At 16.4% G+C, this 23,987-nt stretch overlaps 5 protein-coding genes across 5 annotated transcripts in view, besides 23 other annotated features; 3 read left to right on the top strand and 2 right to left on the bottom strand. All coding sequences in view use genetic code 6, as the record gives it.

Moving 5' to 3' along the window:
- Positions 1-589, top strand: part of IMG5_147100 (hypothetical protein) — a gene marked incomplete at both ends in the record, with an annotated part of 2,063 nt that extends 1,474 nt beyond the window's left edge. The window contains one exon of the mRNA XM_004031055.1: positions 337-589. Coding sequence (XP_004031103.1) covers positions 337-589 — 253 coding nt within the window. The remainder of the gene's footprint in view (positions 1-336) is intronic.
- Positions 355-423: a microsatellite.
- Positions 357-436: a microsatellite.
- A 238-nt stretch (positions 590-827) lies between the features above and the next one.
- On the bottom strand, positions 828-2,524 carry IMG5_147090 (hypothetical protein; the record flags this gene model as incomplete). Its single annotated transcript, XM_004031054.1, has 3 exons — positions 1,371-2,524; positions 1,064-1,070; positions 828-1,022 (listed from the first exon to the last, which is right to left on the bottom strand). Exons 1-3 carry the CDS (start codon positions 2,432-2,434, stop codon positions 828-830), a joined length of 1,266 nt encoding a protein of 421 aa, XP_004031102.1. The 5' UTR covers positions 2,435-2,524.
- Positions 2,525-4,204: 1,680 nt separating this feature from the next.
- IMG5_147080 (hypothetical protein) lies at positions 4,205-5,526 on the top strand (the record flags this gene model as incomplete). Its single annotated transcript, XM_004031053.1, has 7 exons — positions 4,205-4,222; positions 4,264-4,311; positions 4,361-4,439; positions 4,491-4,805; positions 4,848-5,074; positions 5,115-5,303; positions 5,362-5,526. The coding sequence occupies 7 exons, from the start codon at positions 4,205-4,207 to the stop codon at positions 5,524-5,526; spliced, it is 1,041 nt and encodes a 346-aa protein (XP_004031101.1).
- Positions 4,807-4,846: a microsatellite.
- A 3,798-nt stretch (positions 5,527-9,324) lies between the features above and the next one.
- Positions 9,325-9,376: a microsatellite.
- Positions 9,377-9,995: 619 nt separating this feature from the next.
- Positions 9,996-10,041: a microsatellite.
- Positions 10,042-10,221: 180 nt separating this feature from the next.
- Positions 10,222-10,258: a microsatellite.
- Positions 10,241-10,276: a microsatellite.
- Positions 10,277-12,577: 2,301 nt separating this feature from the next.
- Positions 12,578-12,624: a microsatellite.
- A 254-nt stretch (positions 12,625-12,878) lies between these two features.
- Positions 12,879-12,936: a microsatellite.
- A 276-nt stretch (positions 12,937-13,212) lies between these two features.
- Positions 13,213-13,252: a microsatellite.
- A 3,693-nt stretch (positions 13,253-16,945) lies between these two features.
- Positions 16,946-17,023: a microsatellite.
- Positions 17,024-18,808: 1,785 nt separating this feature from the next.
- Positions 18,809-18,853: a microsatellite.
- Positions 18,854-18,888: 35 nt separating this feature from the next.
- Positions 18,889-18,970: a microsatellite.
- Positions 18,892-18,942: a microsatellite.
- A 28-nt stretch (positions 18,971-18,998) lies between the features above and the next one.
- Positions 18,999-19,033: a microsatellite.
- A 375-nt stretch (positions 19,034-19,408) lies between these two features.
- Positions 19,409-19,464: a microsatellite.
- A 180-nt stretch (positions 19,465-19,644) lies between these two features.
- Positions 19,645-19,703: a microsatellite.
- Positions 19,704-19,765: a microsatellite.
- Positions 19,717-19,765: a microsatellite.
- An 83-nt stretch (positions 19,766-19,848) lies between these two features.
- Positions 19,849-19,916: a microsatellite.
- Positions 19,859-19,917: a microsatellite.
- Positions 19,918-20,968: 1,051 nt separating this feature from the next.
- IMG5_147070 (hypothetical protein) lies at positions 20,969-21,313 on the top strand (the record flags this gene model as incomplete). The annotated part of the gene is made up of 2 exons (XM_004031052.1): positions 20,969-21,094; positions 21,275-21,313. 2 exons carry the CDS (start codon positions 20,969-20,971, stop codon positions 21,311-21,313), a joined length of 165 nt encoding a protein of 54 aa, XP_004031100.1.
- A 395-nt stretch (positions 21,314-21,708) lies between these two features.
- Positions 21,709-21,774: a microsatellite.
- An 83-nt stretch (positions 21,775-21,857) lies between these two features.
- On the bottom strand, positions 21,858-23,826 carry IMG5_147060 (hypothetical protein; the record flags this gene model as incomplete). The annotated part of the gene is made up of 6 exons (XM_004031051.1): positions 23,535-23,826; positions 23,104-23,494; positions 22,456-23,059; positions 22,079-22,404; positions 21,970-22,031; positions 21,858-21,917 (listed from the first exon to the last, which is right to left on the bottom strand). The coding sequence occupies exons 1-6, from the start codon at positions 23,814-23,816 to the stop codon at positions 21,858-21,860; spliced, it is 1,725 nt and encodes a 574-aa protein (XP_004031099.1). The 5' UTR covers positions 23,817-23,826.
- Positions 23,076-23,100: a microsatellite.
- Positions 23,827-23,987: the final 161 nt, after the last annotated feature.

Genomic DNA, 23,987 nt, shown 5'->3' with positions numbered 1-23,987 from the left:
TTATAAATATTTATATTTTAAGTTTTTTTATTTTTTCTGTAATTTTTTTGAATACACATAAAAAAGGCGGACACCCCTTTTTTTCTCTCTTTCTTTAAATTAAGTATATAAAATAAATACAGAGAAAATAAAATAATAAACACAAGTGAAATAAAAAATTATGAACACGTAATAATTTATATAATTTAAAATACATATGTATATCTAAATCTTTAATATTTTTAAATATAATCACTCAAAATTAATTAATAAATTGTATTTAGCTTTAAACCCATTTTACAATAAAGAATAAATTTATTGATTAACTTAATTAAAATTAAAAAAAAATATTAAAAGGCTATAAAAAATTAACAAATATATATATATATATATATATATATATATATATATATATATATATATATATATATATATTATATATATTTAATATAAATTTTAGTTAATTAATTGTTATTTTTTTTAAAAGGGCAACATATATATTAATATATATAAATAATTATTTATTTTTTGTTTTATTATCTGTTTTTCTGAAAATAAATCATAATCGTACGATTCTGCTAATAAATTAATTATTTATATTAATTATTGAATTTATTTTAAAAATATATATTTTAATCAAATTGCAAACAAAATAAATTAATTTTATAAATAAAAAAACTAATTATAATTTGTATTTAATAATTAAATATATTTTTTTTAATTTAAATATTTTTATAGACAAATATATTATTATTATCTTTTGAAAAAAAAAAAATATATTTTTAATATACATTTTAATTATATTATATATAAATTATTTATTTTTCATAGTTTTAATGGTAAGAAAGTCATAATTGGAACACTTAAAACTAAATCCGGGTTTTTTAAGTCTTTTACAGGTTCAATAGTAATTTTCTTAAGATTATTTAAAATTTTTCCATCAACAAGAATTGAAAAAGGATTATTTTTTTGTTCATTAATAGTAATATTTTCAATAGGGATTGAAGTGAATAAAGCTTTAAAAGCAGCTTAAATTTAATCTCCTTAAGAAAAAAAAATTAAAATAAATAAAATATGTATTTACTTCCATGCTTTTTGAAAATATGTTTTTATTTTAAATTAGTATCAAATAATTTAGAGTTTTCTGAAGTAATACAAGTAAATTCCAACCAATGAGAATTCGGAAAAGGCGTATTTCCTTCAAAATATTCTTTATATACATTATTTATTTTGATGCTATTTATATTTTCCTCGAAAATTTCTTCTTTCCATAAATTACCTAAATAATCTATACTTAAGAATTAAATTCTAAATTAATGTCCTCCAAATTTAATTTAATTTTTTCTTTTAAATCATAATAGCTTAAATTTTCTTTCTTTCTTTCTCTTTACATGAACTTTTCTGCTTCTACTGGTTCGCCGATTTCTACATATTAGCAAAAAAACACATTTTTTTATTAAATACTTTCATCATTCCAAGTGCAATTTATTTTGTAAACTCTTACATTAAAAGCCCTATTAGCTTCTCTGACATATGTATGTAATGCATCAAGCCTTAATTTATAAGGAAGAGTGATATTATTTTTATTTTCATTTGAAAAGAACAATTCTTATTAATTTATTTTGCCAGTTTCAGATGTATGTTCATATTTTGGAATAAGAGTTTCCTCATTAAAAGGAATGTATAAATATCTTTAGTACCAAACGTCTTTTGAGGCAATAAAATGTGCCAAAGTGCTTTTTTTACATGGAACTAAAAATATTCTTAAATCAAGTTTTTTCATATCAACCTTTTTTTCTTCATATTCACAAAATAGTTCGCCTATAAATTATATAAATCCATGAAGTTCTGCGTCTCCTCCCATTACAATGAATCTATGGGGCTCTTAATAAAGGGGTATTTGATTAATTTTATCATTATTAAAAAATTTTTCTTTGAGTTTATTTAATACATCTTTCTTTCGTTTAGAATCACCTTCTTCTGCTAATGGGAAATAAATTGTTTAGTAAATTTGATCATATTCTTCTTTAATTGATTAAAATGCCTTTATAGGATTATTTTATTTTTATTGTTAGATTTATTTCATTGTACTTTATTTTTATAATTATTAATTAATGTTGAATTTTTATATAGGATCAAATGTGCAATAAGGATATTCTGGTATAAAAGTGACCATATTTTCTTATATTATATTATAAATAGATTTTGGTTAGGAAACATTTTCGTCAGGTAAATCTCTTATTTCTTTTGTTATCTATTCGAATACTTCTTCTTAGATTAATCTACTTTCTATTAAAGCGTCTAGTTCATCACATTTTTCTATTACATTTAAAAGACGGCAATAAAGTTTGAATATATCTTTTGGATTTTTTCTACATATACTACTTACTATGTCTGTATCATCTTTTTAGTTAATTTAATTATCATTTATTTATATTTTTGTTATGCTTAGCATATTTATAACTAATGCAGTTCTTAATATATGTGTATTTGAAACTTTATTTTAATTTACTAATTTATTACTATATGTACATAAGTAATTTATTTCCGTTTATTCTTTATCTGCAATTATATAAGCTTTATAAAGAGCTTATTGTGTTCCTTTTTCTTTTTGATCTTTTTTCATACTTTTTTTAAAGATAAAGAATAAATATTATAATTTTTTTACTTATTTTAACTAATAGAAGATTCGTTTTTATTTTCTTCATTTTATTAAAATTCTTATGTTTGTTCATCTTAATTTTCTTCTTATATATCTACATCTGGAATATCTTCTCTAATCTAATATTTTTTATTATTATCATTATTTAAATAAAAAAATACTTTATAACGAAAAGCATTTCCTTTAGATTTAAATTCCGCAAATAATAAAGTTACCAGCTCTTAAGCTAAATTACCTACTGGATAAGGCCATCTTCTAAAAATCTATACTTAAGCCAAAACTGATCTTATTGATTCTAAATCTTTTGCTCCGTAAAAAGTAAAAGTTTATTTTGTTAAATGGAGCAAGCACAAAATGCTTTTTTCGGCTTGGTCAGGCCATTCCTTTGCAATTTAAGGTAAAACTTTAAAATACCTTACAATAGAATCAAAAACCACCCTCGGAACTTATCTGTTTTTAGATCGTAGAAAAGATTGAAAATACTCATAGGCATAAGTCAATTCTCCTGTTTCTTAAAGTTCAGATTCTTACAATAAAAGGGCGCTATAATAAGGCTGATTTTCACTTTTCACTTATTTAGTATAGGATTCTAGCTGCGTGAAATATTCTATTTAAAAAAATAAGTAATATATTTTGAAAAAAAAAAATACATTTTAAATGATCTGCCATAGCAGATTCTTAGTTTAAATTATCAAGATTTTACTTTGTTAAATTAGGAAAAAAACAAATTTATCCAACTAAATTAGAAATAAAATTGGTTTCATCGTTATCAACATGATAATAAAACAAATTCTCAATAATTGATTAAGTATACGGGCATATATTTTATTTTTAATTATTATCTTTATATTAATCTTTTATTTATATTAATTCACTCTTTTTATTTTTCTAATCTAAATCAGTATACATAGATACTACAAATAATGTACATAAGGATGTTTCTAATGATAAATATTTATTACTAAATTTTTTTATTTTTCTAAATCATATATTGTCTCAATCAGCTTTGTTACATATTGAAATGAATTTTCTGGAATATTTAAATCTGCCCAGAATTTATTATATTCTTAAGGTTTTAATTTTTAATTTGTTAAAAAAGATGGTGGCTTTAATATTCTTGCCATTACGTCTTTGAAAGGATTATTATTTGCCATATTTGTTTTTTTGAATTTTTAGATTTTCCTTGTTTATAATTTATAATATTTTAATATTCAGTTATTTATTTATGTTACTATAAATTAAAAATAAATAAATAAAAATTTAATTATATTTAAAAAAAAAATATAAAAAATTGATAGGATTAAATTCTTAGAAAAATCTTTTTATTTTATCAAAAAATAAAATTAAAAAATGAATTTTTTTTTTTTCAAAACTTTATTTAGACGTTAAAACTTTAATTAGTTAATATTTAAAAGGCAAAGTTTACAAAAATAAACTTTGAAACATTTATTATTAATTGCTGGAGTTAATTTTACTTGGAATATGTAAAAGAAATTGTCATGTTAAAATGAAACAGATTAAAAATTAAAAGTTGATGATAATAAATAATAAAAATTAGACGCAATGAAACAATTATAAAGGGTTAAAAAACCATAAATATATTAATATATAATTTAAAAAAGTACGAAGTTTGTGAATCATCATAAATAAAAGAAGGATAAATATTTTCAGTAAGAAACATATATTTTTATAATATATATATATTTATTACTATTATAGTATACTGTAAAAGATGGAGATAATTCTGAATATGAATTACTTATAATAAGATATTAAGGAAAATTATATTGTGTAGGAGGTAATAAAATTCTTGAAAATTTTAAACAATAATAATTAAAATATAAAATAGGAATTGACACTTATGATGGTAAAACAAGCTTAAAAAATGGAATTTGTTTTGAAAATAAATTATATAGCCCATAAAATGGTTCAGCATTTAATATATAAACTGGTTTACCTGAATTAGCTCCTGCGATAGATGAGTTACCCCGATTTTATGTGGAGGAAGTAATTTAAATTAATAAAAAAAATGATAATATAATAAAAATTAAAAAGAAATAAGGAAAAGTAATAATTTATATACCTAAATATATTCCTAAAAGAATAGTACCCGCGTTTCAAACTAAATATGCAAGTGATTTTAGAAAAGTGGTTATAATAGGATGTAAAAAAATAAAAATAAAAAAATAAAAATGAAAAAATAAAGCTGGGCCAGCGGCTTTTGGAGCGATAGAATCTTTAAGATTAACTGGTTATACTGGAGAAATAACATTAATAACAAAAGGAACAAAACTTCCTTATGATAAAACTAAATTAACAAAGAGTTTCAAAAATTTAAATTATAAAAATCTTTATTTAAGAGACGAAGATTGGTACGAATCAACTGGAATTAATTTTATGTTAGGAAGGGAAGTCGTATATGTTGATAAAACTGTAAAAAAAAAATTGTTTGTTTTTTTTAATTAAAAAAAAGCATGGTTCTCCTTATGTTTTACTTGAAGATGGTCTTAAAATTGAATATGATGGACTTATTGTTGCAACAGGTGTCTCTCCTGAAATAAGGGAAATAGAAGGACTTTAGGAAAAAGAAAATGTGAGTTTTTTATATAATATGGAACACCATAAAAAGATAAAATACTATTTAGAAAGTGCAAAGCATATTGTAAAATATAATCGTATTTATTAAAAAAACTTTTTACTAATTATTAAAAAAACAAAAGACAATTTTAGGTAATAGTATTAGAACAATGGAATGCGCTTCAACTATAAAAAAGGAATTCCCTCATATTGATATTTGGGTTGTAGATGAAAATAAAAAACCAGTAATGGGTTAAGAATACGGCGAAGAATTATATGATCAGATTCTGAAGTATTAAAATTAATGATAAATATATATATATATATATATATTTAATATAAAAGTATTGCCCTTGATAATAAAATAAAATTTGTTATGAAGAATAAAGTAAAAAAAATAGAAGCAGATTAAAAAGATTAAAATAAAGCCAAAAAAATAATATTTTAATCAGGAGTAAATAAATTATTTCAGTATATTTTTTTATTTAAATAAAAAGTTGTAATTAGATACTGATTTAATAATATTAATGCCAAATAATTTTAAAGCTAACACTTAATTTTTATTACATCCCGAATTAGATTAATTAGAATTTGAAGATGACTGCAAAATAAGGTGTGATTATAATACTAGAACTGACTATAAACGTATATTTGCTGCAGGAGCGAATTCATCTGCAGTTTATTTTGCTCTTAATAATAGAGTAAATTTATATAAATGTTTTCTTTAAAAAAAAATAAAAAAATAAAAAATATCAGATTTAATTAAATGAATGGAATACAGCTTATCATTAAGGAGTGACTTCAGCGTATAATGTTTTAGCTTTAGTAATTTTTTTTTTTTTACTTTATTTTTTAAATAAATATATCTTTATAAAAAATATAAATAAAAAGGACATACCTTGGCATCAAATACCCTTTTATTAATATGAATTTTTCGGAAAAATACTTCAACATGTTGGATATTAAAAATTCTAGAACGAGACTTTAATTCAAGGAGATTTAAAAAATTGGGATTTTGTGGCATTTCATTCTCAATAAGATGAAATTTTATCAGTTACAGGTTCTCCTTCTTAATAAAATAGAATTAATATTTTGAATGAGGCTATAAGATTATCCTTAATGCCTACATTGAGTGAAATTAAAATAAACAAATACAAATATAAGATATAGAAGAGGCTATTAGATTATCTAAAAAAAGCGGCTGCTATAAAAATGTTGTGTAAAGTTTATAAGATAAAGTTAATAATAAAGATGTTATTTGGTATTATAGAGAAAGATAATCGACTTATTATGATTTTAATGAAGAAGGAAAAATGCCTGATTAAAATTATAGAGGAGAAGGCTTAGATGAATGAAAAAAAAAATCTTTTATTTTTTAAATATTAAAAAAAAAAAAACATATATTTTTTTTATAAAGTTGAGAGAATATTAATATATACATATTTTTTAATATATTTTTAATAAATACAATTTATAATTAAATTTAATAATGTATAATATATATTATTATAATTTTTCTAAAATTAGAAATAAATATTATTCTATTTTAATTTTTTAATTTTATAAAATTATATTACTAAAATACAATAAAAAATACACTTAAATATGAGAAAAAAAAGCAATTTTAATAAAGAATCTATAGTAAAATTACCTCGTATTCAAAATACTTAAAAAAATACAAATGAAAATACACCTATGAACGAAGCGAAAAACAAACGATTATAATTATTATCTGAAATTGATGAACCTTAATTTAATCAATAAAAATTTAATAGAAATACAATAACTAATTGCTAAGCAGATTCTAATAAAAACTAATTTAGTGAATTTTCTTTATACGTGAAACTCGCATTAAATAGTACTCCTAAAAACTCTCTTTGCTAAGAATAAACAAGTTAAAGTCATGATAAGTTGAGTGATTATAATACACCTAAAGCCATTAATTAATTAAGAATTCGGAAAATGGGTTCAAAGATGTTTTTTAATTCTCCTTAATTAATATCAAATAAAAATTATTTTACTTAAGAACTTATTGTAAATGATGAACTTATAAATGAAATAAAATAATTTTTACCTTAGATAAATGTGAACCTTAAATAATTTGTCAAAAATGATAATTATTTAGTAAATTTAATTAATAATTTTTATCAATCAACTTCAGAATAATTTATTTTCGATATTTTCCAGTTGCTAAATTAACAAATAAACTAAAATTCTTAATTCTAAAATAATTATCAAATAAATACAAATAATAAAAGAAAAAATCAATTAGTTTTTGATAAATAAATAATAGACTAAATAAGAAATTTAATTAAAAACACAATATGTAATTTTATAAATAAAATATGTCTAATTATAAAAAAAATTATAAATATTTTTTACAAAAAGAAAATTCCGAAAATAAATCATAAATTTTACAATTTTTCGAATAAATATTGTAATAATTAGAGCCAAAAAACTTATATTAAGAATTATATGGATAATAAAATTTATTAAAATTAATATAGCTTTTTTAATAATAATATTTCGAAACAAATGTAAGTTCTTATTATAAAAAAAAAGATTTAACATAATATATAGATATAATAGTAGATTTACTTACAAATGATATTTTTTATAAAGAAAATATTATGGAATAGTTCTCTTAATTAGAAATCTCAAAGTGCGATTTAACATATATAAAACTAACTATTTTGAATATGTTTTAAACCAAAAATGAGATTTACCCAAAATAATTGTGTTATAAAATATTATCTGCTGTAGAAAAAATGAGGTTTATATTAGTTAAATAAAATAGGGATTTTTCAAATGAGGTTCTTGAAGATAAAAAATTAAAAAAGTAATTTATTTATTAAATAAAAGAACTTAAGTTTAGTAAATATGTTAAATCTATTGATTAATTAGCCAATAATATGTTACTTTTTTCATTTAATTTTATAGATTGTGTAAGTTTATATAAACATTTAAAAAATAATATGTAAATAGACTTAAATTTAGAGGATTTAGATTAAATTTAAATGATTTTGTCTAATTTTCTGAATAAATATTTTGACATAGATTTTTGTTATTTATTAGATTTCAAAAATAAATTTGAAAATATTAAAATTTTAATTTAATAATAAGAATAAAAAAAAATTATTGTAAAATATATTTATTTATTTATATATTTTAAAAATATTTAAATAGTACTAGATGATTATTTAAGTTTTAAAATATAATTTCAAGATAATTTGATTTAATATTCTATATAATATTAACTTAATACTAATTAATAAATAGCATTAATAGATATTAGACCCTTTGAATACTATTTGTAATTATATTGTAATGATTTTGATGCTTTTTCTTTTAACGATTTGAGAGTTTTAAAATTTATTTACAAAATGAATGAATTTACATTAGATGCTTAATCTTAATGTTTTATCTAAGCTTTATAAAGTAACAGTAATTTCAGTTAAGAATAGCTAAATTAAATAAGTGATAAAATCAAATATAATTTTAGTCTATTAAAGTGATTTGTTTTATTTATTACAAAATAAATTACTTGAAAAGCTATCCATATTGATTTCAATTTGTTAATTTTCAAGAAATTATTAACAATTATAATACATGAATTTTTTTTATATTTATATTCAAATTTAATAAGGTTATTAATTATTATTTTATATAATTAATAATTAGAACTTTTGTATTAAGAATTTTATTTAAATTTATAATATAATTTGTTTATATTATTCTTTTTAACTTTTTTGTATTTTTTTTTTAAAAAAAAATTCTATACAACAAAAATAATAGCAATTTATCCATATTCCTCGCCTCTTAAATAATTAAAAAAAAGTTTTCTAAATTTTATAAAAAATTAAATTAATATAGTTGGTTAACACATTTATTAAAGGAAATCAAATATACAAAGAATATAAAAAAACAAGATTTTATGCATAATTTAATTATAAATATTTTTCTTTTAAACTATACTTTTTTAAAAAAAATATAATATAATTTTATATATGCTAATATAAATAAAAGTTTTTTGAATTATAATTTTATTATTTATAATTTATTGAACATATATAATATAATATAATATAATTTATAGTTTTAAAAGCATATTTTAGTTTTATTTTATAAAAAATATTTAATAGATTTATTATTATAAAATATTTTTATTTACTAATATTTATAATATAAATATTAATAATTTTTCAATTTATATAAACATTTTTTCAAAATTTTAAAAAAATAAAAATAAATTAATAACTATTAATGTTAATATTTTTTATACATATGATTTTAATTTTAGTTTTTTCAAATTAATTTATTTATTTTTAATCAACATAATTATTAATTTTTTAATAAAATATAGGCTACTTATTTTATATCATATATTTAATTTTTTCCATCAAAACATTATTATGTATAGAATATTTTTTATTGCTATTTTCTTTTGCAAATTAAGAAGTTCCTTATGAATTTTATTGGGTTGACTAATCAATTTATTTGTTTTTAACAAATTTTTCAGATTCTTTTTTTGAAACGAATCTACCTTTTATTCTAACTCTTTAATCTGCTACTCTTTTTCTGCAATCATAAGAAATTTTTCTAGTCCAAACTCTTTTCTTTTATTTGTATTTTTAAATTTTAAGTTTTCGCTCTAAATTATATTTCAAAGTATATATATTATCTTATGATATATTTGAAGAACATAATTAATATTATTAAAATAATTAATTTTAAAGATTAAAGTTTTTTTAAAAAAGGATTCTTAATTGTGTAATGTTTATTATTATTATTATTATTATTATTATTATTATTATTATTATTATATTTATTAATTGTATTCTTATTTACATTATTATTCATATTTTTATATCTATTATTACTAAATGAGGATAGGTTATTAAAATTTTACCATTTTTATTTATGATTGTTTTTAATAATAATATAAATTAAGTAATAATAATAACTGCTATTATGATTCTGATATTAAATGTAATTGATTAGATTTTTATTTTATTTTTTACATTTTATTTTAATTTTTTATTTTAATATTTTTTATTTGTATGTTTATTATTATCTTGAATTATTTATTTTTGGATATATTTTATTATTCTTTTAATTAAAAATTACAAATTATTATTTTCTTATTTTTATAGTTCTGAAAATTTAAATTTACGTCAACATTAAAAATTATATAATAAAATAATAAAATATTTTAGCAAATATATTAATTATTTTATATTAATTTAAAAAAAATTTAATCTAAAATAAATAATAAATATTAATTTTACTATAATCTATTCTAAAAAACAAGTTATATATTTTTTTTTATGATATCTTTTTTATTCTATAAATAAGATTTAAATAATTTATTATTTTTTCTTCTTAAAAATTGAATCTTTACTATAATAAATTTTAACTTAGAATATTCTACACATAAATAACTATAAAAATTATTATCTTACTAATAAAGTTAAAATTTAATTTATTTAATAAAAATCATAATACAAATAAAGTTAAAAAAAATATTTTTAAGTATTTATTATTATTATATATTTTATATATTTACTTTAAATTTATTATTTATACTGGAATATTATTTTCTTAAAAATATATTTATAAAATAAATTGCTTTATTTTAAAATAATATATTTATAAATCTTTTTACATATTAGTTTTAAGTTATTATCGATACTAAATAGTTAATATAATTATTTATATTCATCGCTTATATTTTCATATCCTTTCAAATAATTATAATATAAATATTAATATTTAAATAATCATTTAAGTCTTTATTGTTTCTCAAAATTCAAAAATTAATAAATTATTTATTTTAATCAAAAAATTTTAACAATATTTTAAAAAGCTTTAGGATCTTAATTTTTTTATTTAGTTTTTAATTTACGATGCATATATTATATTTCTAATAAGGATTATTAATTTTTTTTTTTACTTTATTATTTATATTTCATTATTAGAGCCAAATTCTTATTTTACAAATAAATTTAAACCCTATATTAATTTAAATTTTATTATAGAAAATTATTTTAATTTTATAATATATTTTTGTTATCTAATTATATTTATTAATTAAAATGGATACACTTAAATTTACTTATAGAAATATTTGCAAGTTTTATTATCAATATTTTTTAATATAATAGCATATGTATATATCAAGTACTTTTTATTGATTTATTTACAATTATAGTTATTATTATTATTATAAATTTAAGTGTGATCATATTAAAGATATGTTAAAATATCTTAATTTAATAATAAAGATATTAAGTATTAAATAAATTTGGATAAAAAAATTAATTTTACAACATCTATATATGGTATTTTTATTTTAAAAAATTATATATGTAAGAGTTTTTATTAAAATTAGGAACGCAGTAATATTAATGATCATTTTAAATAAAATATTTAGTATTTTAATTAATTTTTGATTCCTTCTTAAATATAATCAGAATTATGGTCATTTATAATTATATAAATTAATAATATAATTTTTTTATATATTTAATATTTTTACTTCTTATTTATATTATTTTTATTTTCAAAGCTGATTATTATAAAATTTATAATTATCATAAGAAAATCTTTAATAATTAATACATGGTTAAATATTATTAATTTTATATTAGTATTATTTCTAATAATAAGATTTAAATAAATAAAAAAAAAATATTTTATTTTATTTTATTTATAAACAATATTATAAAAAAATATTATGTTTAAAAATCATTATTAAATGAAAAAAAAAATATAAAGATAAATAAAAAATTTCTAAAATTATTATTATACGATAATTAAAATTAACATAAAAAAATTAAATTGATTGAAAATTAATTAAATTAGCAAATTTTAATAGAATAGATAAAATAAAATTCTAAAGTATTAATTATTTATTGCTTTAAAAAAATACAAAGAATATAAAAATTTAGACTAACAAAGTATTTATATAATGTTAAAATTAAAGAAAATATTCACTTTTTATTATTTTTATAGATTAAATTTTAATATAGTATTTAATAAATCTTTTTTTAATAGATATTAATTCATATTTTATTATTTAACAAAAAAATAATTTAAAAAAATATATTTACTATTTTTTATTATAATTCATATAATTAGTATTCTTTACAAAAAAAATGATTTAAATTAAATAGTATATTTAAATTTAAATAATTTAATAACATATAAACGGATAAAAAGAAATTTAATTAATATATGATAATTTATCATTAATTAATAAATAAATTTTTTATATTATTGTTATTATAAAATAAATTTTTATTAAATATTCTTCTTATACATAAATAAATATAAAAAAATTGAAACAAATTTATTATATTTTATATTATATTATTTTATTTTAATTTTTTTTTTAATTATTTATTCAGTTTTAAAAATATTAATTAAAAATAAAAAATTATTTTTATATTTTATAAAAAAAAAAAGCAAATCAAAATTACAATACAATATTACTCTTTTAATAAATTTTTTATAAAATATTAAATACAGAATATTTATAAATAAAAATATCAAGATATTTATTCATACTTTATCTTAGTTTGAAAAAAAACATTATTTGATAAGCGAAGTTGACAAATATAAACTTATGAAATAAAATTAAATTTTCATATAGATTTATTTTTATTTAATTAATAAATATTATTTCATAATTTTTTTATTAAATGATATTATTTCATGTCAAAAATATTTTCAATTTGTTTCTTTATTTAATAAGAATATATTTTTATAAATAAAGAAATATAATAATTTTTTGATTCTTTTAATTTTATATAGTTGAAAATGATATTTTTAATATTTATAAATTATATTATAAATTTTAAAAGAATTAATATAGTAAATTTGTTAATAATAAATAATAGAAAATAAGATACTTATGTATTTTTAAATAATATAATTTATTATATTATTTTTTTATTTTAATTACATTATTAAATATTCTTTTAAAAGAAATTAAAATAAATATAAACTTATTTGAAAAAAATATAATTATTTTTCTTTTTTAAAACATATAAAAAAACTTTTAATATAAAATTAATACAAAAAAAAATTATTATTAGCTTTATTTTTAAGAAAAATAACTATAAAAATATTTATAATTATTATTTTAAAAAGAATTTATAAAAATAAAAATTATTTATAAAAAAATAAATATAAAAAATAAGGATATTCAAAAAACAAAATATTAAATAATTTATAATTTATAAATAATAATTTCTAAAAAAAATATAAATATGTTTGGATAATAAAATAAAGTTGCACATTACAAAATCTATTAAAGCCTAACATCTAAATTGTAAAATATAAATTATATATAAATATAAAAATACATAAAATTAGAACAGATAAAATATTAAATAGTAAAAAAAGTTTATTTAGATTCAAACCTAATTTAATAGCAGTATCTATTAATTCTTAAGGAGGTAAAAAAACAATTTTATATTATTAATTAAAATTTACATAAATAAAATAAACAAAGGATCTTTAATTCAAGCTAAAAATATTATAGAAATATTAAAAGATTATTCCAAATAAACAGAGTAAAAATTATTTATTTATTTTTAAAAAAAAACTAAAAGTGCACCAATTTATTGCTTTGGTGAAGACTTTGTATTTGGTTCAGCAAACGTAATTTTAATGGGAGGAAACAGATCATTTATAAGTAAAAATATTTATTATTTATTTACTTTTTAAGAAAAATATAAGCAAAATATAGTTTAATTGGATAATTTGGGTTTACAAATTGGGTATATGATTTATCTTAAATTTAAAAATAATATGGAATATCTGTCGTTGATAATTCATTAAATTAAAAAGGATAAAAATTAAATTGTAATAAACCTTTAAATGAATAAGATTTGAATTGGTTTTTTATATCTTTTGCATAAGATGAATTTATTTATTAATCAAAAAAAAAAAAAAAAGGGAAAAAAATAATTTAGTTGAAAAAGAAATGGAATTAAAAAAATTGATTATTAAATATAGAGCTGATAAATTTAATGCTTTAAAATTGTCTAACGAATAAGTAAATTCACAAATTTTATAAAAAGACGTTTTGATGGGGGATGAAGCTAAATAATTAGGGTTTATTTATAAATATATATAATTTAAATATAAATTATAAAGGTTGATTGATGATTTATAAACGTTAGACTAATTATTATATACATAATATCCTAATGCTAGATAAAAAATAATGATTGATGCAGGTATTAATAAATATCTTAATATGGAAATGTTAGGATTTGAATTAAGTTTGTATTCTAGATAAGCTGAATTAATGAAAATCTGAAAAAAAAAAAAAATTATTTATATTTTTTTAATTATTTATAAAAAAAATAAGAAAAACATTTAAAATTATAATAATATATTTATAAATAAGATTAATAAAAATTATTAATTAATTATTTATATACTTTAAAAAAAAGCAAATAATATAAAAATTATAAATGAACAAATTTAATTTAAGTTTTTCAAATATTTTTCTTGAAAAATAGTACTAAAAAAAAATCTATAATCAGAATAGTTTTAATCTTCGAAAGCTACTATGGATATTTATTTTCTTTTACTAAATGCCTTAAATAATAAGCTATTTTATTTAAATGGCATCAAATTCATAAATAATTTATAACAATCAAGTATATTAGATATTCCAATATTTATTAGTAGGTTTATTTATAATAATAGACTTTATAATAAGAAAGAAAGGTTATATTATAATATTATGTGCTTATTAATACACTTGTGCATTTTAGGAATAAACTCTATACATTTGCTAATAATACTAAATTCAATAAGTTCAAAAGATCAAACAGTAGATTAAAACAAATAATTACTTTCAGAAATGTCATAATTATGTATATTGGAAGCAATAAGTCATTTTTTAGTGTGTTTATTATCTTCTAATATATTAATATCATATTTAAGTCTTATAGGAATATATACGACATATTTATTTATAGCAATAAATGATAATTATTCTGTTATAACAATGTCATTATTTGCATTTGTTGCATTATAACTATATTACATATATTAGCATGAAAAAATAAGTAGATAAAATTTTCTTTTTTAATATAATAATAAATTATACTCGAATATATTAAAAGACGGAATAAATTAATGCTTATTTTTTATATCTTATAACTAGAATTTGAACACAATAGATATTTATTTTTCAAATAAGAATTGTGAAATGTATTTTGATAAAGAAAACAATTAATAATTTAAGAATTTTTCTCGTTCTATTTTTCTATAAGAAACTTTTCTGGAAGATTTTAACTTTAATAATGTATTAATGGAAACAAATATATTGATTCCAGATGAAAATTAAAGCAATAAATTAGAAAACACTATTATTAATTTAATTAAAAGTTCTATTGAAAGTAGTAACAAAGTTGAAAGTTTTCGTACTTATATTGGAATTTAAAATAACAAAGAAAATAATGTAAAAAAAAAATTCTTCTTTAAAATTAGCGTATTTGTAAAAAATAATTAATATCATTCTTGTGTTATTTTTCATTAAGAATAGTAAAATAATATTTATCATGATTATTATCATACCAAATATTAAATTTAAAGTTAAAAAACACTATTTTATATAAAAAATATACAGCCTATTCTAGAATAATTGAATTTTTAGACAAGAAATAACAAAGATTTATAATGCTTAGTGTTTAAATCAAACGGGATTATTAATAATTTGTTCCTTTATAATTTAATTATTCAAAATTAATTTAATTGTAGTTTAATTACTGACAGAAAGTTTTTTTTGAAATTTAGTTTGAGAAATCTTTTGGAATTTATTTAAAATACTAATAAGTTTGTGGAAATTTAAACTAATTTTGATATTGAAAAATGCTTTTTATTTTCAAATAAGAAAAGAATTGTGTAAATTATTCAAAACTTCATCTATGAAATACAAGAAAAGTTTGGTAACTCTTAACAAATTGTGATCAAAATTAATAGATTTAAAGAATAATATTTCTTTACAGATATTCTTTAATTTTAAATTGGATTTTCAGGTACTTTTTATTTTGTTTTTTTATAAAATACATATAAAAGGTAATTTAGAAAATCCTAAATTTTGTAAATAAAATAATGATTGGACGATTGAATAATAAAATATTGATGAATCTTATATTAATTATAGTTAGGAAATTGATGAAAAAAATAATTAAATTGAAAATAATAATTATTTGGGAATAATTAAAACACCTTATATTGAAAATTATAATTAAAAATCTAAAGATTATGTTGAATCTAATGTCCAAAATCAAGAAGATGAGTAAGATAAAGAAATAGAAGAAGAAGAAGAGGAATAAGTTTCAATACAAGATATAAAAATATAATAGCAAAAAAGATTATTAGAAAATGCATAAAAAAAAATAAGTTTATTGAAATAAAAATCAAAATCTATTTATAAAAAAAAACAGACATTAATGGATTTATACTAAAACATTTTATAAGTCATAAAAAGTGTAAATCCATCTAATGATTTAACATATTAAAAAGCTTAATATTTGTATTTATAAATAAGTATTAAATTAATTGGATGTTTAGGTCCATACTTTGATATTAGAATAACATCGAATAATGAATTCGAATTCTATATTTATTAAGATATGAAAATTATTGATTTTATTGAAAACTAAAAAGATATCAATGAAAATATATGAAAATATTTATTATATATATAATATATATATATATATAAATATATATATATATATATATATATATATGTATATATATGTATATATATATTTTTAATAATTTTTAATTTTGTCTAAAAAAAATTTTTAAATTATTATAAATTATTTAGTTTATATTTATTTTTATTAATTCATATAATAAAATTAAAATTTTAATTTCAGTTAAAAAAATAAGAATTGCAAAGTATGAAAAAATAACTAATAAGTTCCTCTACAACGTCTTAAAAGCCACCAAACAATACATAACAAAATAAAAGATAGAATACACCAAGAATTCAATAACCATAAAGAAAAAGATTTTTATCAGCATTTGAAGAAAAAACATATTAATATAAACCAATTAGTACATCATTTTCAAATAATAATTAGTTGAATTAATCGTATAATAATCGAAATATAGATTCTATGTAATCATCAGTATAATATTTTAAAAAATCAAGTTTAAAACATTCAAAGGAAGAATTGAGAAACAGTTAAAATTCGGAATAAAAACCAAGAAAAAATCATTCAGTAGTATTTGAATATTTAAATAAAAAAATATTAGATATAGAAAGACAAAATGATGATTTAATATATAAATTATCAAATATTCAAAAATTAAGCAACAATAAGTCTTTTTAAGAAAAAAGTAGATTTTCTTCCAATAAATCTCCCATAGAAAGAAATATTAACTCTTTTTATTAACAAGAAGAATATAAATTTAAGAGCTAAAATTTTATTTTATAATAAAAAAATCTGAAACTATCTCAAAAATGTAAATTTCTTTAAAATAAATTACAAGATCGTAAAAATCTCATAAAGGAAATATATCAAATTCTATAAAAAAAAGATGTAGAAATTAAATAAAAAGATATGTAAATTAAAATAAATAAAAATTGATTTTATAAATTTGTATGAGTAATAAATTAATAAAACAGAATTATCCTTCAAAAATAAACTTAATTAGATAGAATTTTACTTAAATTGTAAAAACAAAACTATTTTTCAATTACAATAATAAGTTGAACACCTCAAAAAATTAAAAACTCTTAAAAATATAACACCTTTAATCACTAATACTACTGATTTTTCTAATTATTATGACCTTGCCTTTAATAATGGTTTGTTATTATTTTAGTTTTATTTTTATTTTTATTTATTTTTTTTCAGAAGAAAGTGATAGTAGAAAATTAGAAATTTTTTAATTAAAAAACTAATTAGAGCATTTAAATCAAAAAAATAAATAATTAGAAGCTCAAATGGAAAAGTTAGATAATCAAAATTCAAAAAAAATATAAGAAATCGATGATTTTTATAATAAAATAGAAAGTATTACTAATGAAAGTCAATTATTATTTAAGGTTGAATTCAAACACAATAGTAATAATTTGTTAGAAAAAGTATATAATATGATTAAATTTATTATAGAAAATAAACAAAAAGAGTAAAAAAAAATTAATTATATTTTTTTTCTATTAAATAAAAAAAATTAAAAAGTATTGTAAAAAATATTGAAAATTTAAAATACAAAATAAATATTTAAAATGGAAAAGAAACTAAAAATGAATATAATATTTTATAATACAACCAATAATAAGAATAGTAATTTCCTTAAATGGATTTTTAATTAAAAAGTGAAAATAATGATTATAAGACGAAATATTTATAGTTATAATAAATAAATGATGAGAATATTAATCAAATAAAAATTCTTTAATAAAAATTACAAGAAAAAGAATAATTTAAAACAGAAAATACTTACTAAATAGAAAGCGAAAACCAAAATATGAATAAAAAATTAGAAGAAAAATTAAAGTAATTCTAAGAATTATTTGAAATAAATAAAACATAAAGTAACGAAATAGAAATAATATAGAAAGAAAAATAAATAGAAATATAAAATTTAATAAAATAAAAGAAATAATTTGAATAAGAAACGGAAAAAATAATAAATCAATTAAAAGAAATAAATGAAATATAAAAATAAGAAATAAAAATATTAAAGGAAAAAATAGAAAATGAGCAAAAAAAGAACATGGAAAACATACATATGTTAAATTAATAAAATATTTAATATTAATAATAAATAAAAAATATGAAAAACCAATAAGATTTATTACTAAATCAAATAAATGAATAATAAATTAATTTTTTAAATTAAATTAAAGAATTAAACAAATAATTAAATGACAAAAGAATTATTTTATTGAAAAATGATAAAGATATTTAGCTTTTAAAAAAGGAAAATGAAAAATTAAATTAAGTTTTTTAAAAATAAAAAATTATTGGTGATTATGTTTTACAACTAGAATAAAAAAATTAAAATTTAATTCAGGAAAATCATATTTTAAAAAATGAAAATAATGATATTTTATAAAATTTTTAAGAAGAAGATCATGTTTAAAAAACAAATGAAAATAATCATAATTAACAAAAAGAAATTGATTGTAATATATAATAAAATGAAAAAATTCATAATATAAAATAGAAAATTATTAATTTAAATGAAAAAATATTACTTTTGACACAAGCAAATGAAAATTTATAGTTAAAAATTGAGCTTTTGAAAACAGAAAATGAGAATTTAAATAAAATAAATGATAATTTTATAATAGAAAGTGAAAATTTTAAGAAATTAAAAGAAGATTTTAATAATTAATTTAAAATTTAGAAAAATCAAATACAAGACTATTTAAAAGAAATTGAAGAATTAACAAAAGGAAATGAAAAAGTTACAAAAGATATTGAAAAATAAAAAGATGAAATTAAAATTATAAAAGATAATGAATAAAATTTATAAAAATAGCATGAATAATTAATCAAGGAATAAGAAAATCTAAAAAATATAAACTTAAGCTTACTAAAAGATGAAGATAAATTAAAAAAATAAAATGATAGTTTAAATCAAGAAAAGGAAAATTTAATAAACGAAAAAGAAAATTTAATAAAAGAAAAGGAAAATTTAATTGATTAAAATAAAGAGTTATATAACGAAAAAGAAAATTTACAAAAAAATAATCTTAATCTTATATAAGAATAAAAAAAATTAAAATTTGAAATCTAAAATGATTAAAAGGAAAAATAATCTATTATTGAAGAGAATGAATTAATTAAAATAAATATTGAAAATTTGAAATTAAATTATTTTTAACTTTAATAATAAATTAATAACTTAAAAATTAAAGACGAAAATCAAATAGATTAAAAAAATTTAAAATTATAAGAAAATTAAAATTAAGAAAAAGAAAACTTGATATAATCGCTTTAAAAATAAATTGAAAATTCGCAAAAAGAATAAGAAAAATATAATGACTAATTGTAAATTTATAAAAATTAAATGGAAATGTGTTAAGATGAATTGTAAATGTATAAAAACAAAAATTAATAATATACCGATTAATCACATATTGATAATTAAAATAAGGAAATTTAAATATTCATAGATAAACTAAATAAATACGAAGAAGATATAAAAAATTAAAAATATGAATTAGAAAATATAAATAAAGAGAATGAACAAAATATATTAAAAATAAAATTATTTTAATAAATAAAGTAAGAAATAGATTTATAATAAGTAAACGAAGAAAAAGAAATAAGAGAATTAAAATTATAAATTAAATAATATTAAAATTAAAATACTGAATATTTATAATAAATATCTAAATTATAATTACAAATAACAGAAATTTATTAAAACAAAGAGAATTTGGAACATTAAAATAATTAATTTATTTTATAAATAGATTAATTAAAAAATTATTTATAAGTAATTTAAAATGATGAAAGCTTTTTTTATTTATCGATTGATAAAATTTCAGAAAATGGCATAAAAGATGAAATTTAAGAAGATCAAGATATCTTAAAAAGCCTTAAATTTATTGTATATAAACTTTATAAATCGGCAAACAATATTTCTTAAATAGAAAAGGAAAAAATAAACATAAAGTTATAAGAAAAAAATGAATAAATAACTTTTTTAAATTAAAAATTATAAGAACTTTTACACATTCAAAAAATGTTGAAAAAGTCAGTAATTAAAGAAATTAATGATGAGAAAGATATGGATAATACCAGACTCGACATTAGTCCTAATACTCCTAAAGAAGAATATTTCTAAAATGAAGAAGATATAGAAGAAATTGTAATTAATTTATATAAAAATTTAAAAATTTTATTACTTTATTGATTTTTTTTAAATTTGAAACTTATTTATTTAAAAAAATTATAATATAATTACAAATATTTATTTCTAGTTTTGCTAATAATAATCAGATAAAATGAAAAAACTTAAGTTTGATATTAATGACTTAAATTATTAAAGAGATTAACTAGAGTTAGAAAATAATAGACTTTTAATTGAAGTTAGAGATTTTGAAGAAAATGAAAAAAAATTTAATATTCAAATTTAATTACTTAAAGATGAAATAAAAAATTTATAAAGTTAAGGAGATTCTTATTTTAAATAAAATATAAAAGATGCTTTGATATAACTTTTGTAAAAAAATATAATAACTATTTTTTTTTATTTAATATTTTATTATATAGAACCACATTAGATATTAAATATTTAAATATAATAAAAAATATGTTATAATTTAGTGAATATGAAAAATAAAATGTATAAAAAACTCTATCCAAATTAAAAAAGAAAAATGGTTGGTTTTGATAAAAAAAATTAATTTTTTTCTATATATATATATAAGAAAAAAATATTTATATAAATATATATATATATATATATAAAAAAATTTATTTTAATTTTATTTGATTATAATTTTATATATATATATTTAAATTTATATATAATTTTTTTATATTAATAAATTTTGTTTATTTGAAAACTCTTTATATAATTTATATATATCATTTATTTGTTACGATTTTTTATTTTTTTTTATTTCTTTTCAATCCTATTTTGGTTTTTACTAAGATGGTACAATATCTTCTTTCTTAAATCCATACTCCTAATAGAAATTAATTATTTTTAATAGATATAAATAAATAAATATGTTATACTGTTCTTTTATGGTCAACTTAATAGATATATCTTTAATAGAAATAAATTATAAAAATAACATCTATTAAAATAAAATATAATTGTTATTAAAAATAAAAAATTTTAAACCATCTCTAAAGCAAGAAAGTCTTTTTAGAAGTGGCATAGTAATAACAAAAGCAAATAAATCATCAACAATAGTATTAAGGAATTTATAAATCATTGTTCTCCAAGGAAGATGTTCTACACTTTTAAGTTTATAATTGATATAAAGTTAAGGAGTCATATTAATAAATCCAAAAAGATAAATAAATCCAACTGAGGTTGTAACACAGAATGAATACCACCCTTTATGCTCTTCATACATTAAAGAATATATAGTATATCCTATAAAAAGAGGGAAAAAAGCAATATATAAATATTTGCAGGCTGTTTTATCATATTCTTCAGTAGTTCTTGCCTTTTAAATATATTTAATTTTATTATATAAAAAAAATGGTTTTTACATATTAATTCTCATGATCAGCTTAAAAATAAGGAAATTTTCCATCTGCTCGTCTTTTGCATTAAGCTGTTTTACAATTTTCCAAATAGTAACAATTATTTCAATACCTGAGCTTATTAAAATAACATAACTTGTATTTTCACTATCATGTAAATACAAGAATACTATAATTTCGAAAATCAGACCTGTATATAAACTTCTTAAAGATAATCCTTGGAATTCCTAAAGATTATTCCAGTAAGAAATATCGTTTTTTATAGCCAAAAATTAAAAAACTGAATGTAATAAAGAAACTGTGAAAGTTAAGGAAAGATAATAAGGATTTGTTTCTATTAACATTTCCTTTATTTAATCTATTGATGAATCATCTGATAATCCATATTGATCTTGAAGTTTTAGAGATTCTTCAAGTTAATTTATCATTAAATATTTAATGTTCCAATAGTTGAAATATTCGAATGTTATATTATATTATTATATATTTTCTTATACAGTTCCTTCTTCTGAATCTTATTTACATAATAAATCTTATTCTCTTACCCAAAATTAGGATAAATCTAGGATTGGTTTATATTTTTTCGTTTTTTTATCGATTTCTAAAAATTCTATTTTTTTATTTAATTTAATTTTTTTTTAATTTTTTTTTTACTTATTAATTAAGGAGGTATTTGGCCTAATTTATAATTATTAGTATCATGAATTAATTAAATGAAAAATTTAGAACGATAATGAGGCTCTTTTGTTTAATTTTTTTTGTGAACATTTTCATTTGTTGCTTATGTGTTATTAGATAGTAGATTTTGAACTGACTTTTTTAATTTCTTTTCTTTTTCGACTATTAAGTCTTATGATGCGAATACTAACCCTGTTCTGTTTCGGTTTAGAATTGATACATGAACTACTGGATAAGGTTTTGTAAACAACTCATCAGGCTAAAATGTTAATGTCTTATTGAATTATGAATAGTAATTATATTATAGGTTTTTTTCACTAATTTCATATAATGTTTTTTTTCCTTTTTCAATTGTGAATTATAAAGTCTTTTTTTTATATTTATTTATTATATTTTTATTTTTTTACCAAGTAATCATCGCTTTAAAATAAATTGGATATTACACCTTTTTCACCTATAGGAGGATTATAGAAAAAGCCTGATATCATATTATATGCTAAAAAAATTAATAAGATATAGAATAATGAAGAAAATGATCTTGGTTATTATTGATTTTACTATCTTTGCTAATTTTATTGCTGGTTTTATATATTATTGGTAGTCTAATTTATGGTATTTTATTATTAATTTTATTGCACATGATTATATACAGTTTCTTTTTCAGTTGTTTATGGGTTATTATTATCCATATTTTTTTTGGTTTATCCTTTATTTATATATATTTTTAATTTCTTTTTATAATTGTTATTTTACTTTTGTATTTATTTTTAATTAGGATAAATTTAAAATTTAGTAGTAATTTTTATATATAAATGTGTTAATTTAAAATAGATATTACTTTATTATTTGTTCTGAGGTTT

This window comes from Ichthyophthirius multifiliis, assembly GCF_000220395.1.
Source record: "Ichthyophthirius multifiliis unplaced genomic scaffold scaff_1120509251136, whole genome shotgun sequence".
In the NCBI taxonomy this organism is placed as follows: domain Eukaryota; phylum Ciliophora; class Oligohymenophorea; order Hymenostomatida; genus Ichthyophthirius; species Ichthyophthirius multifiliis.
Note: the sequence above shows the minus strand (reverse complement) of the source record. Positions and strands in the feature narration are given on the sequence as shown.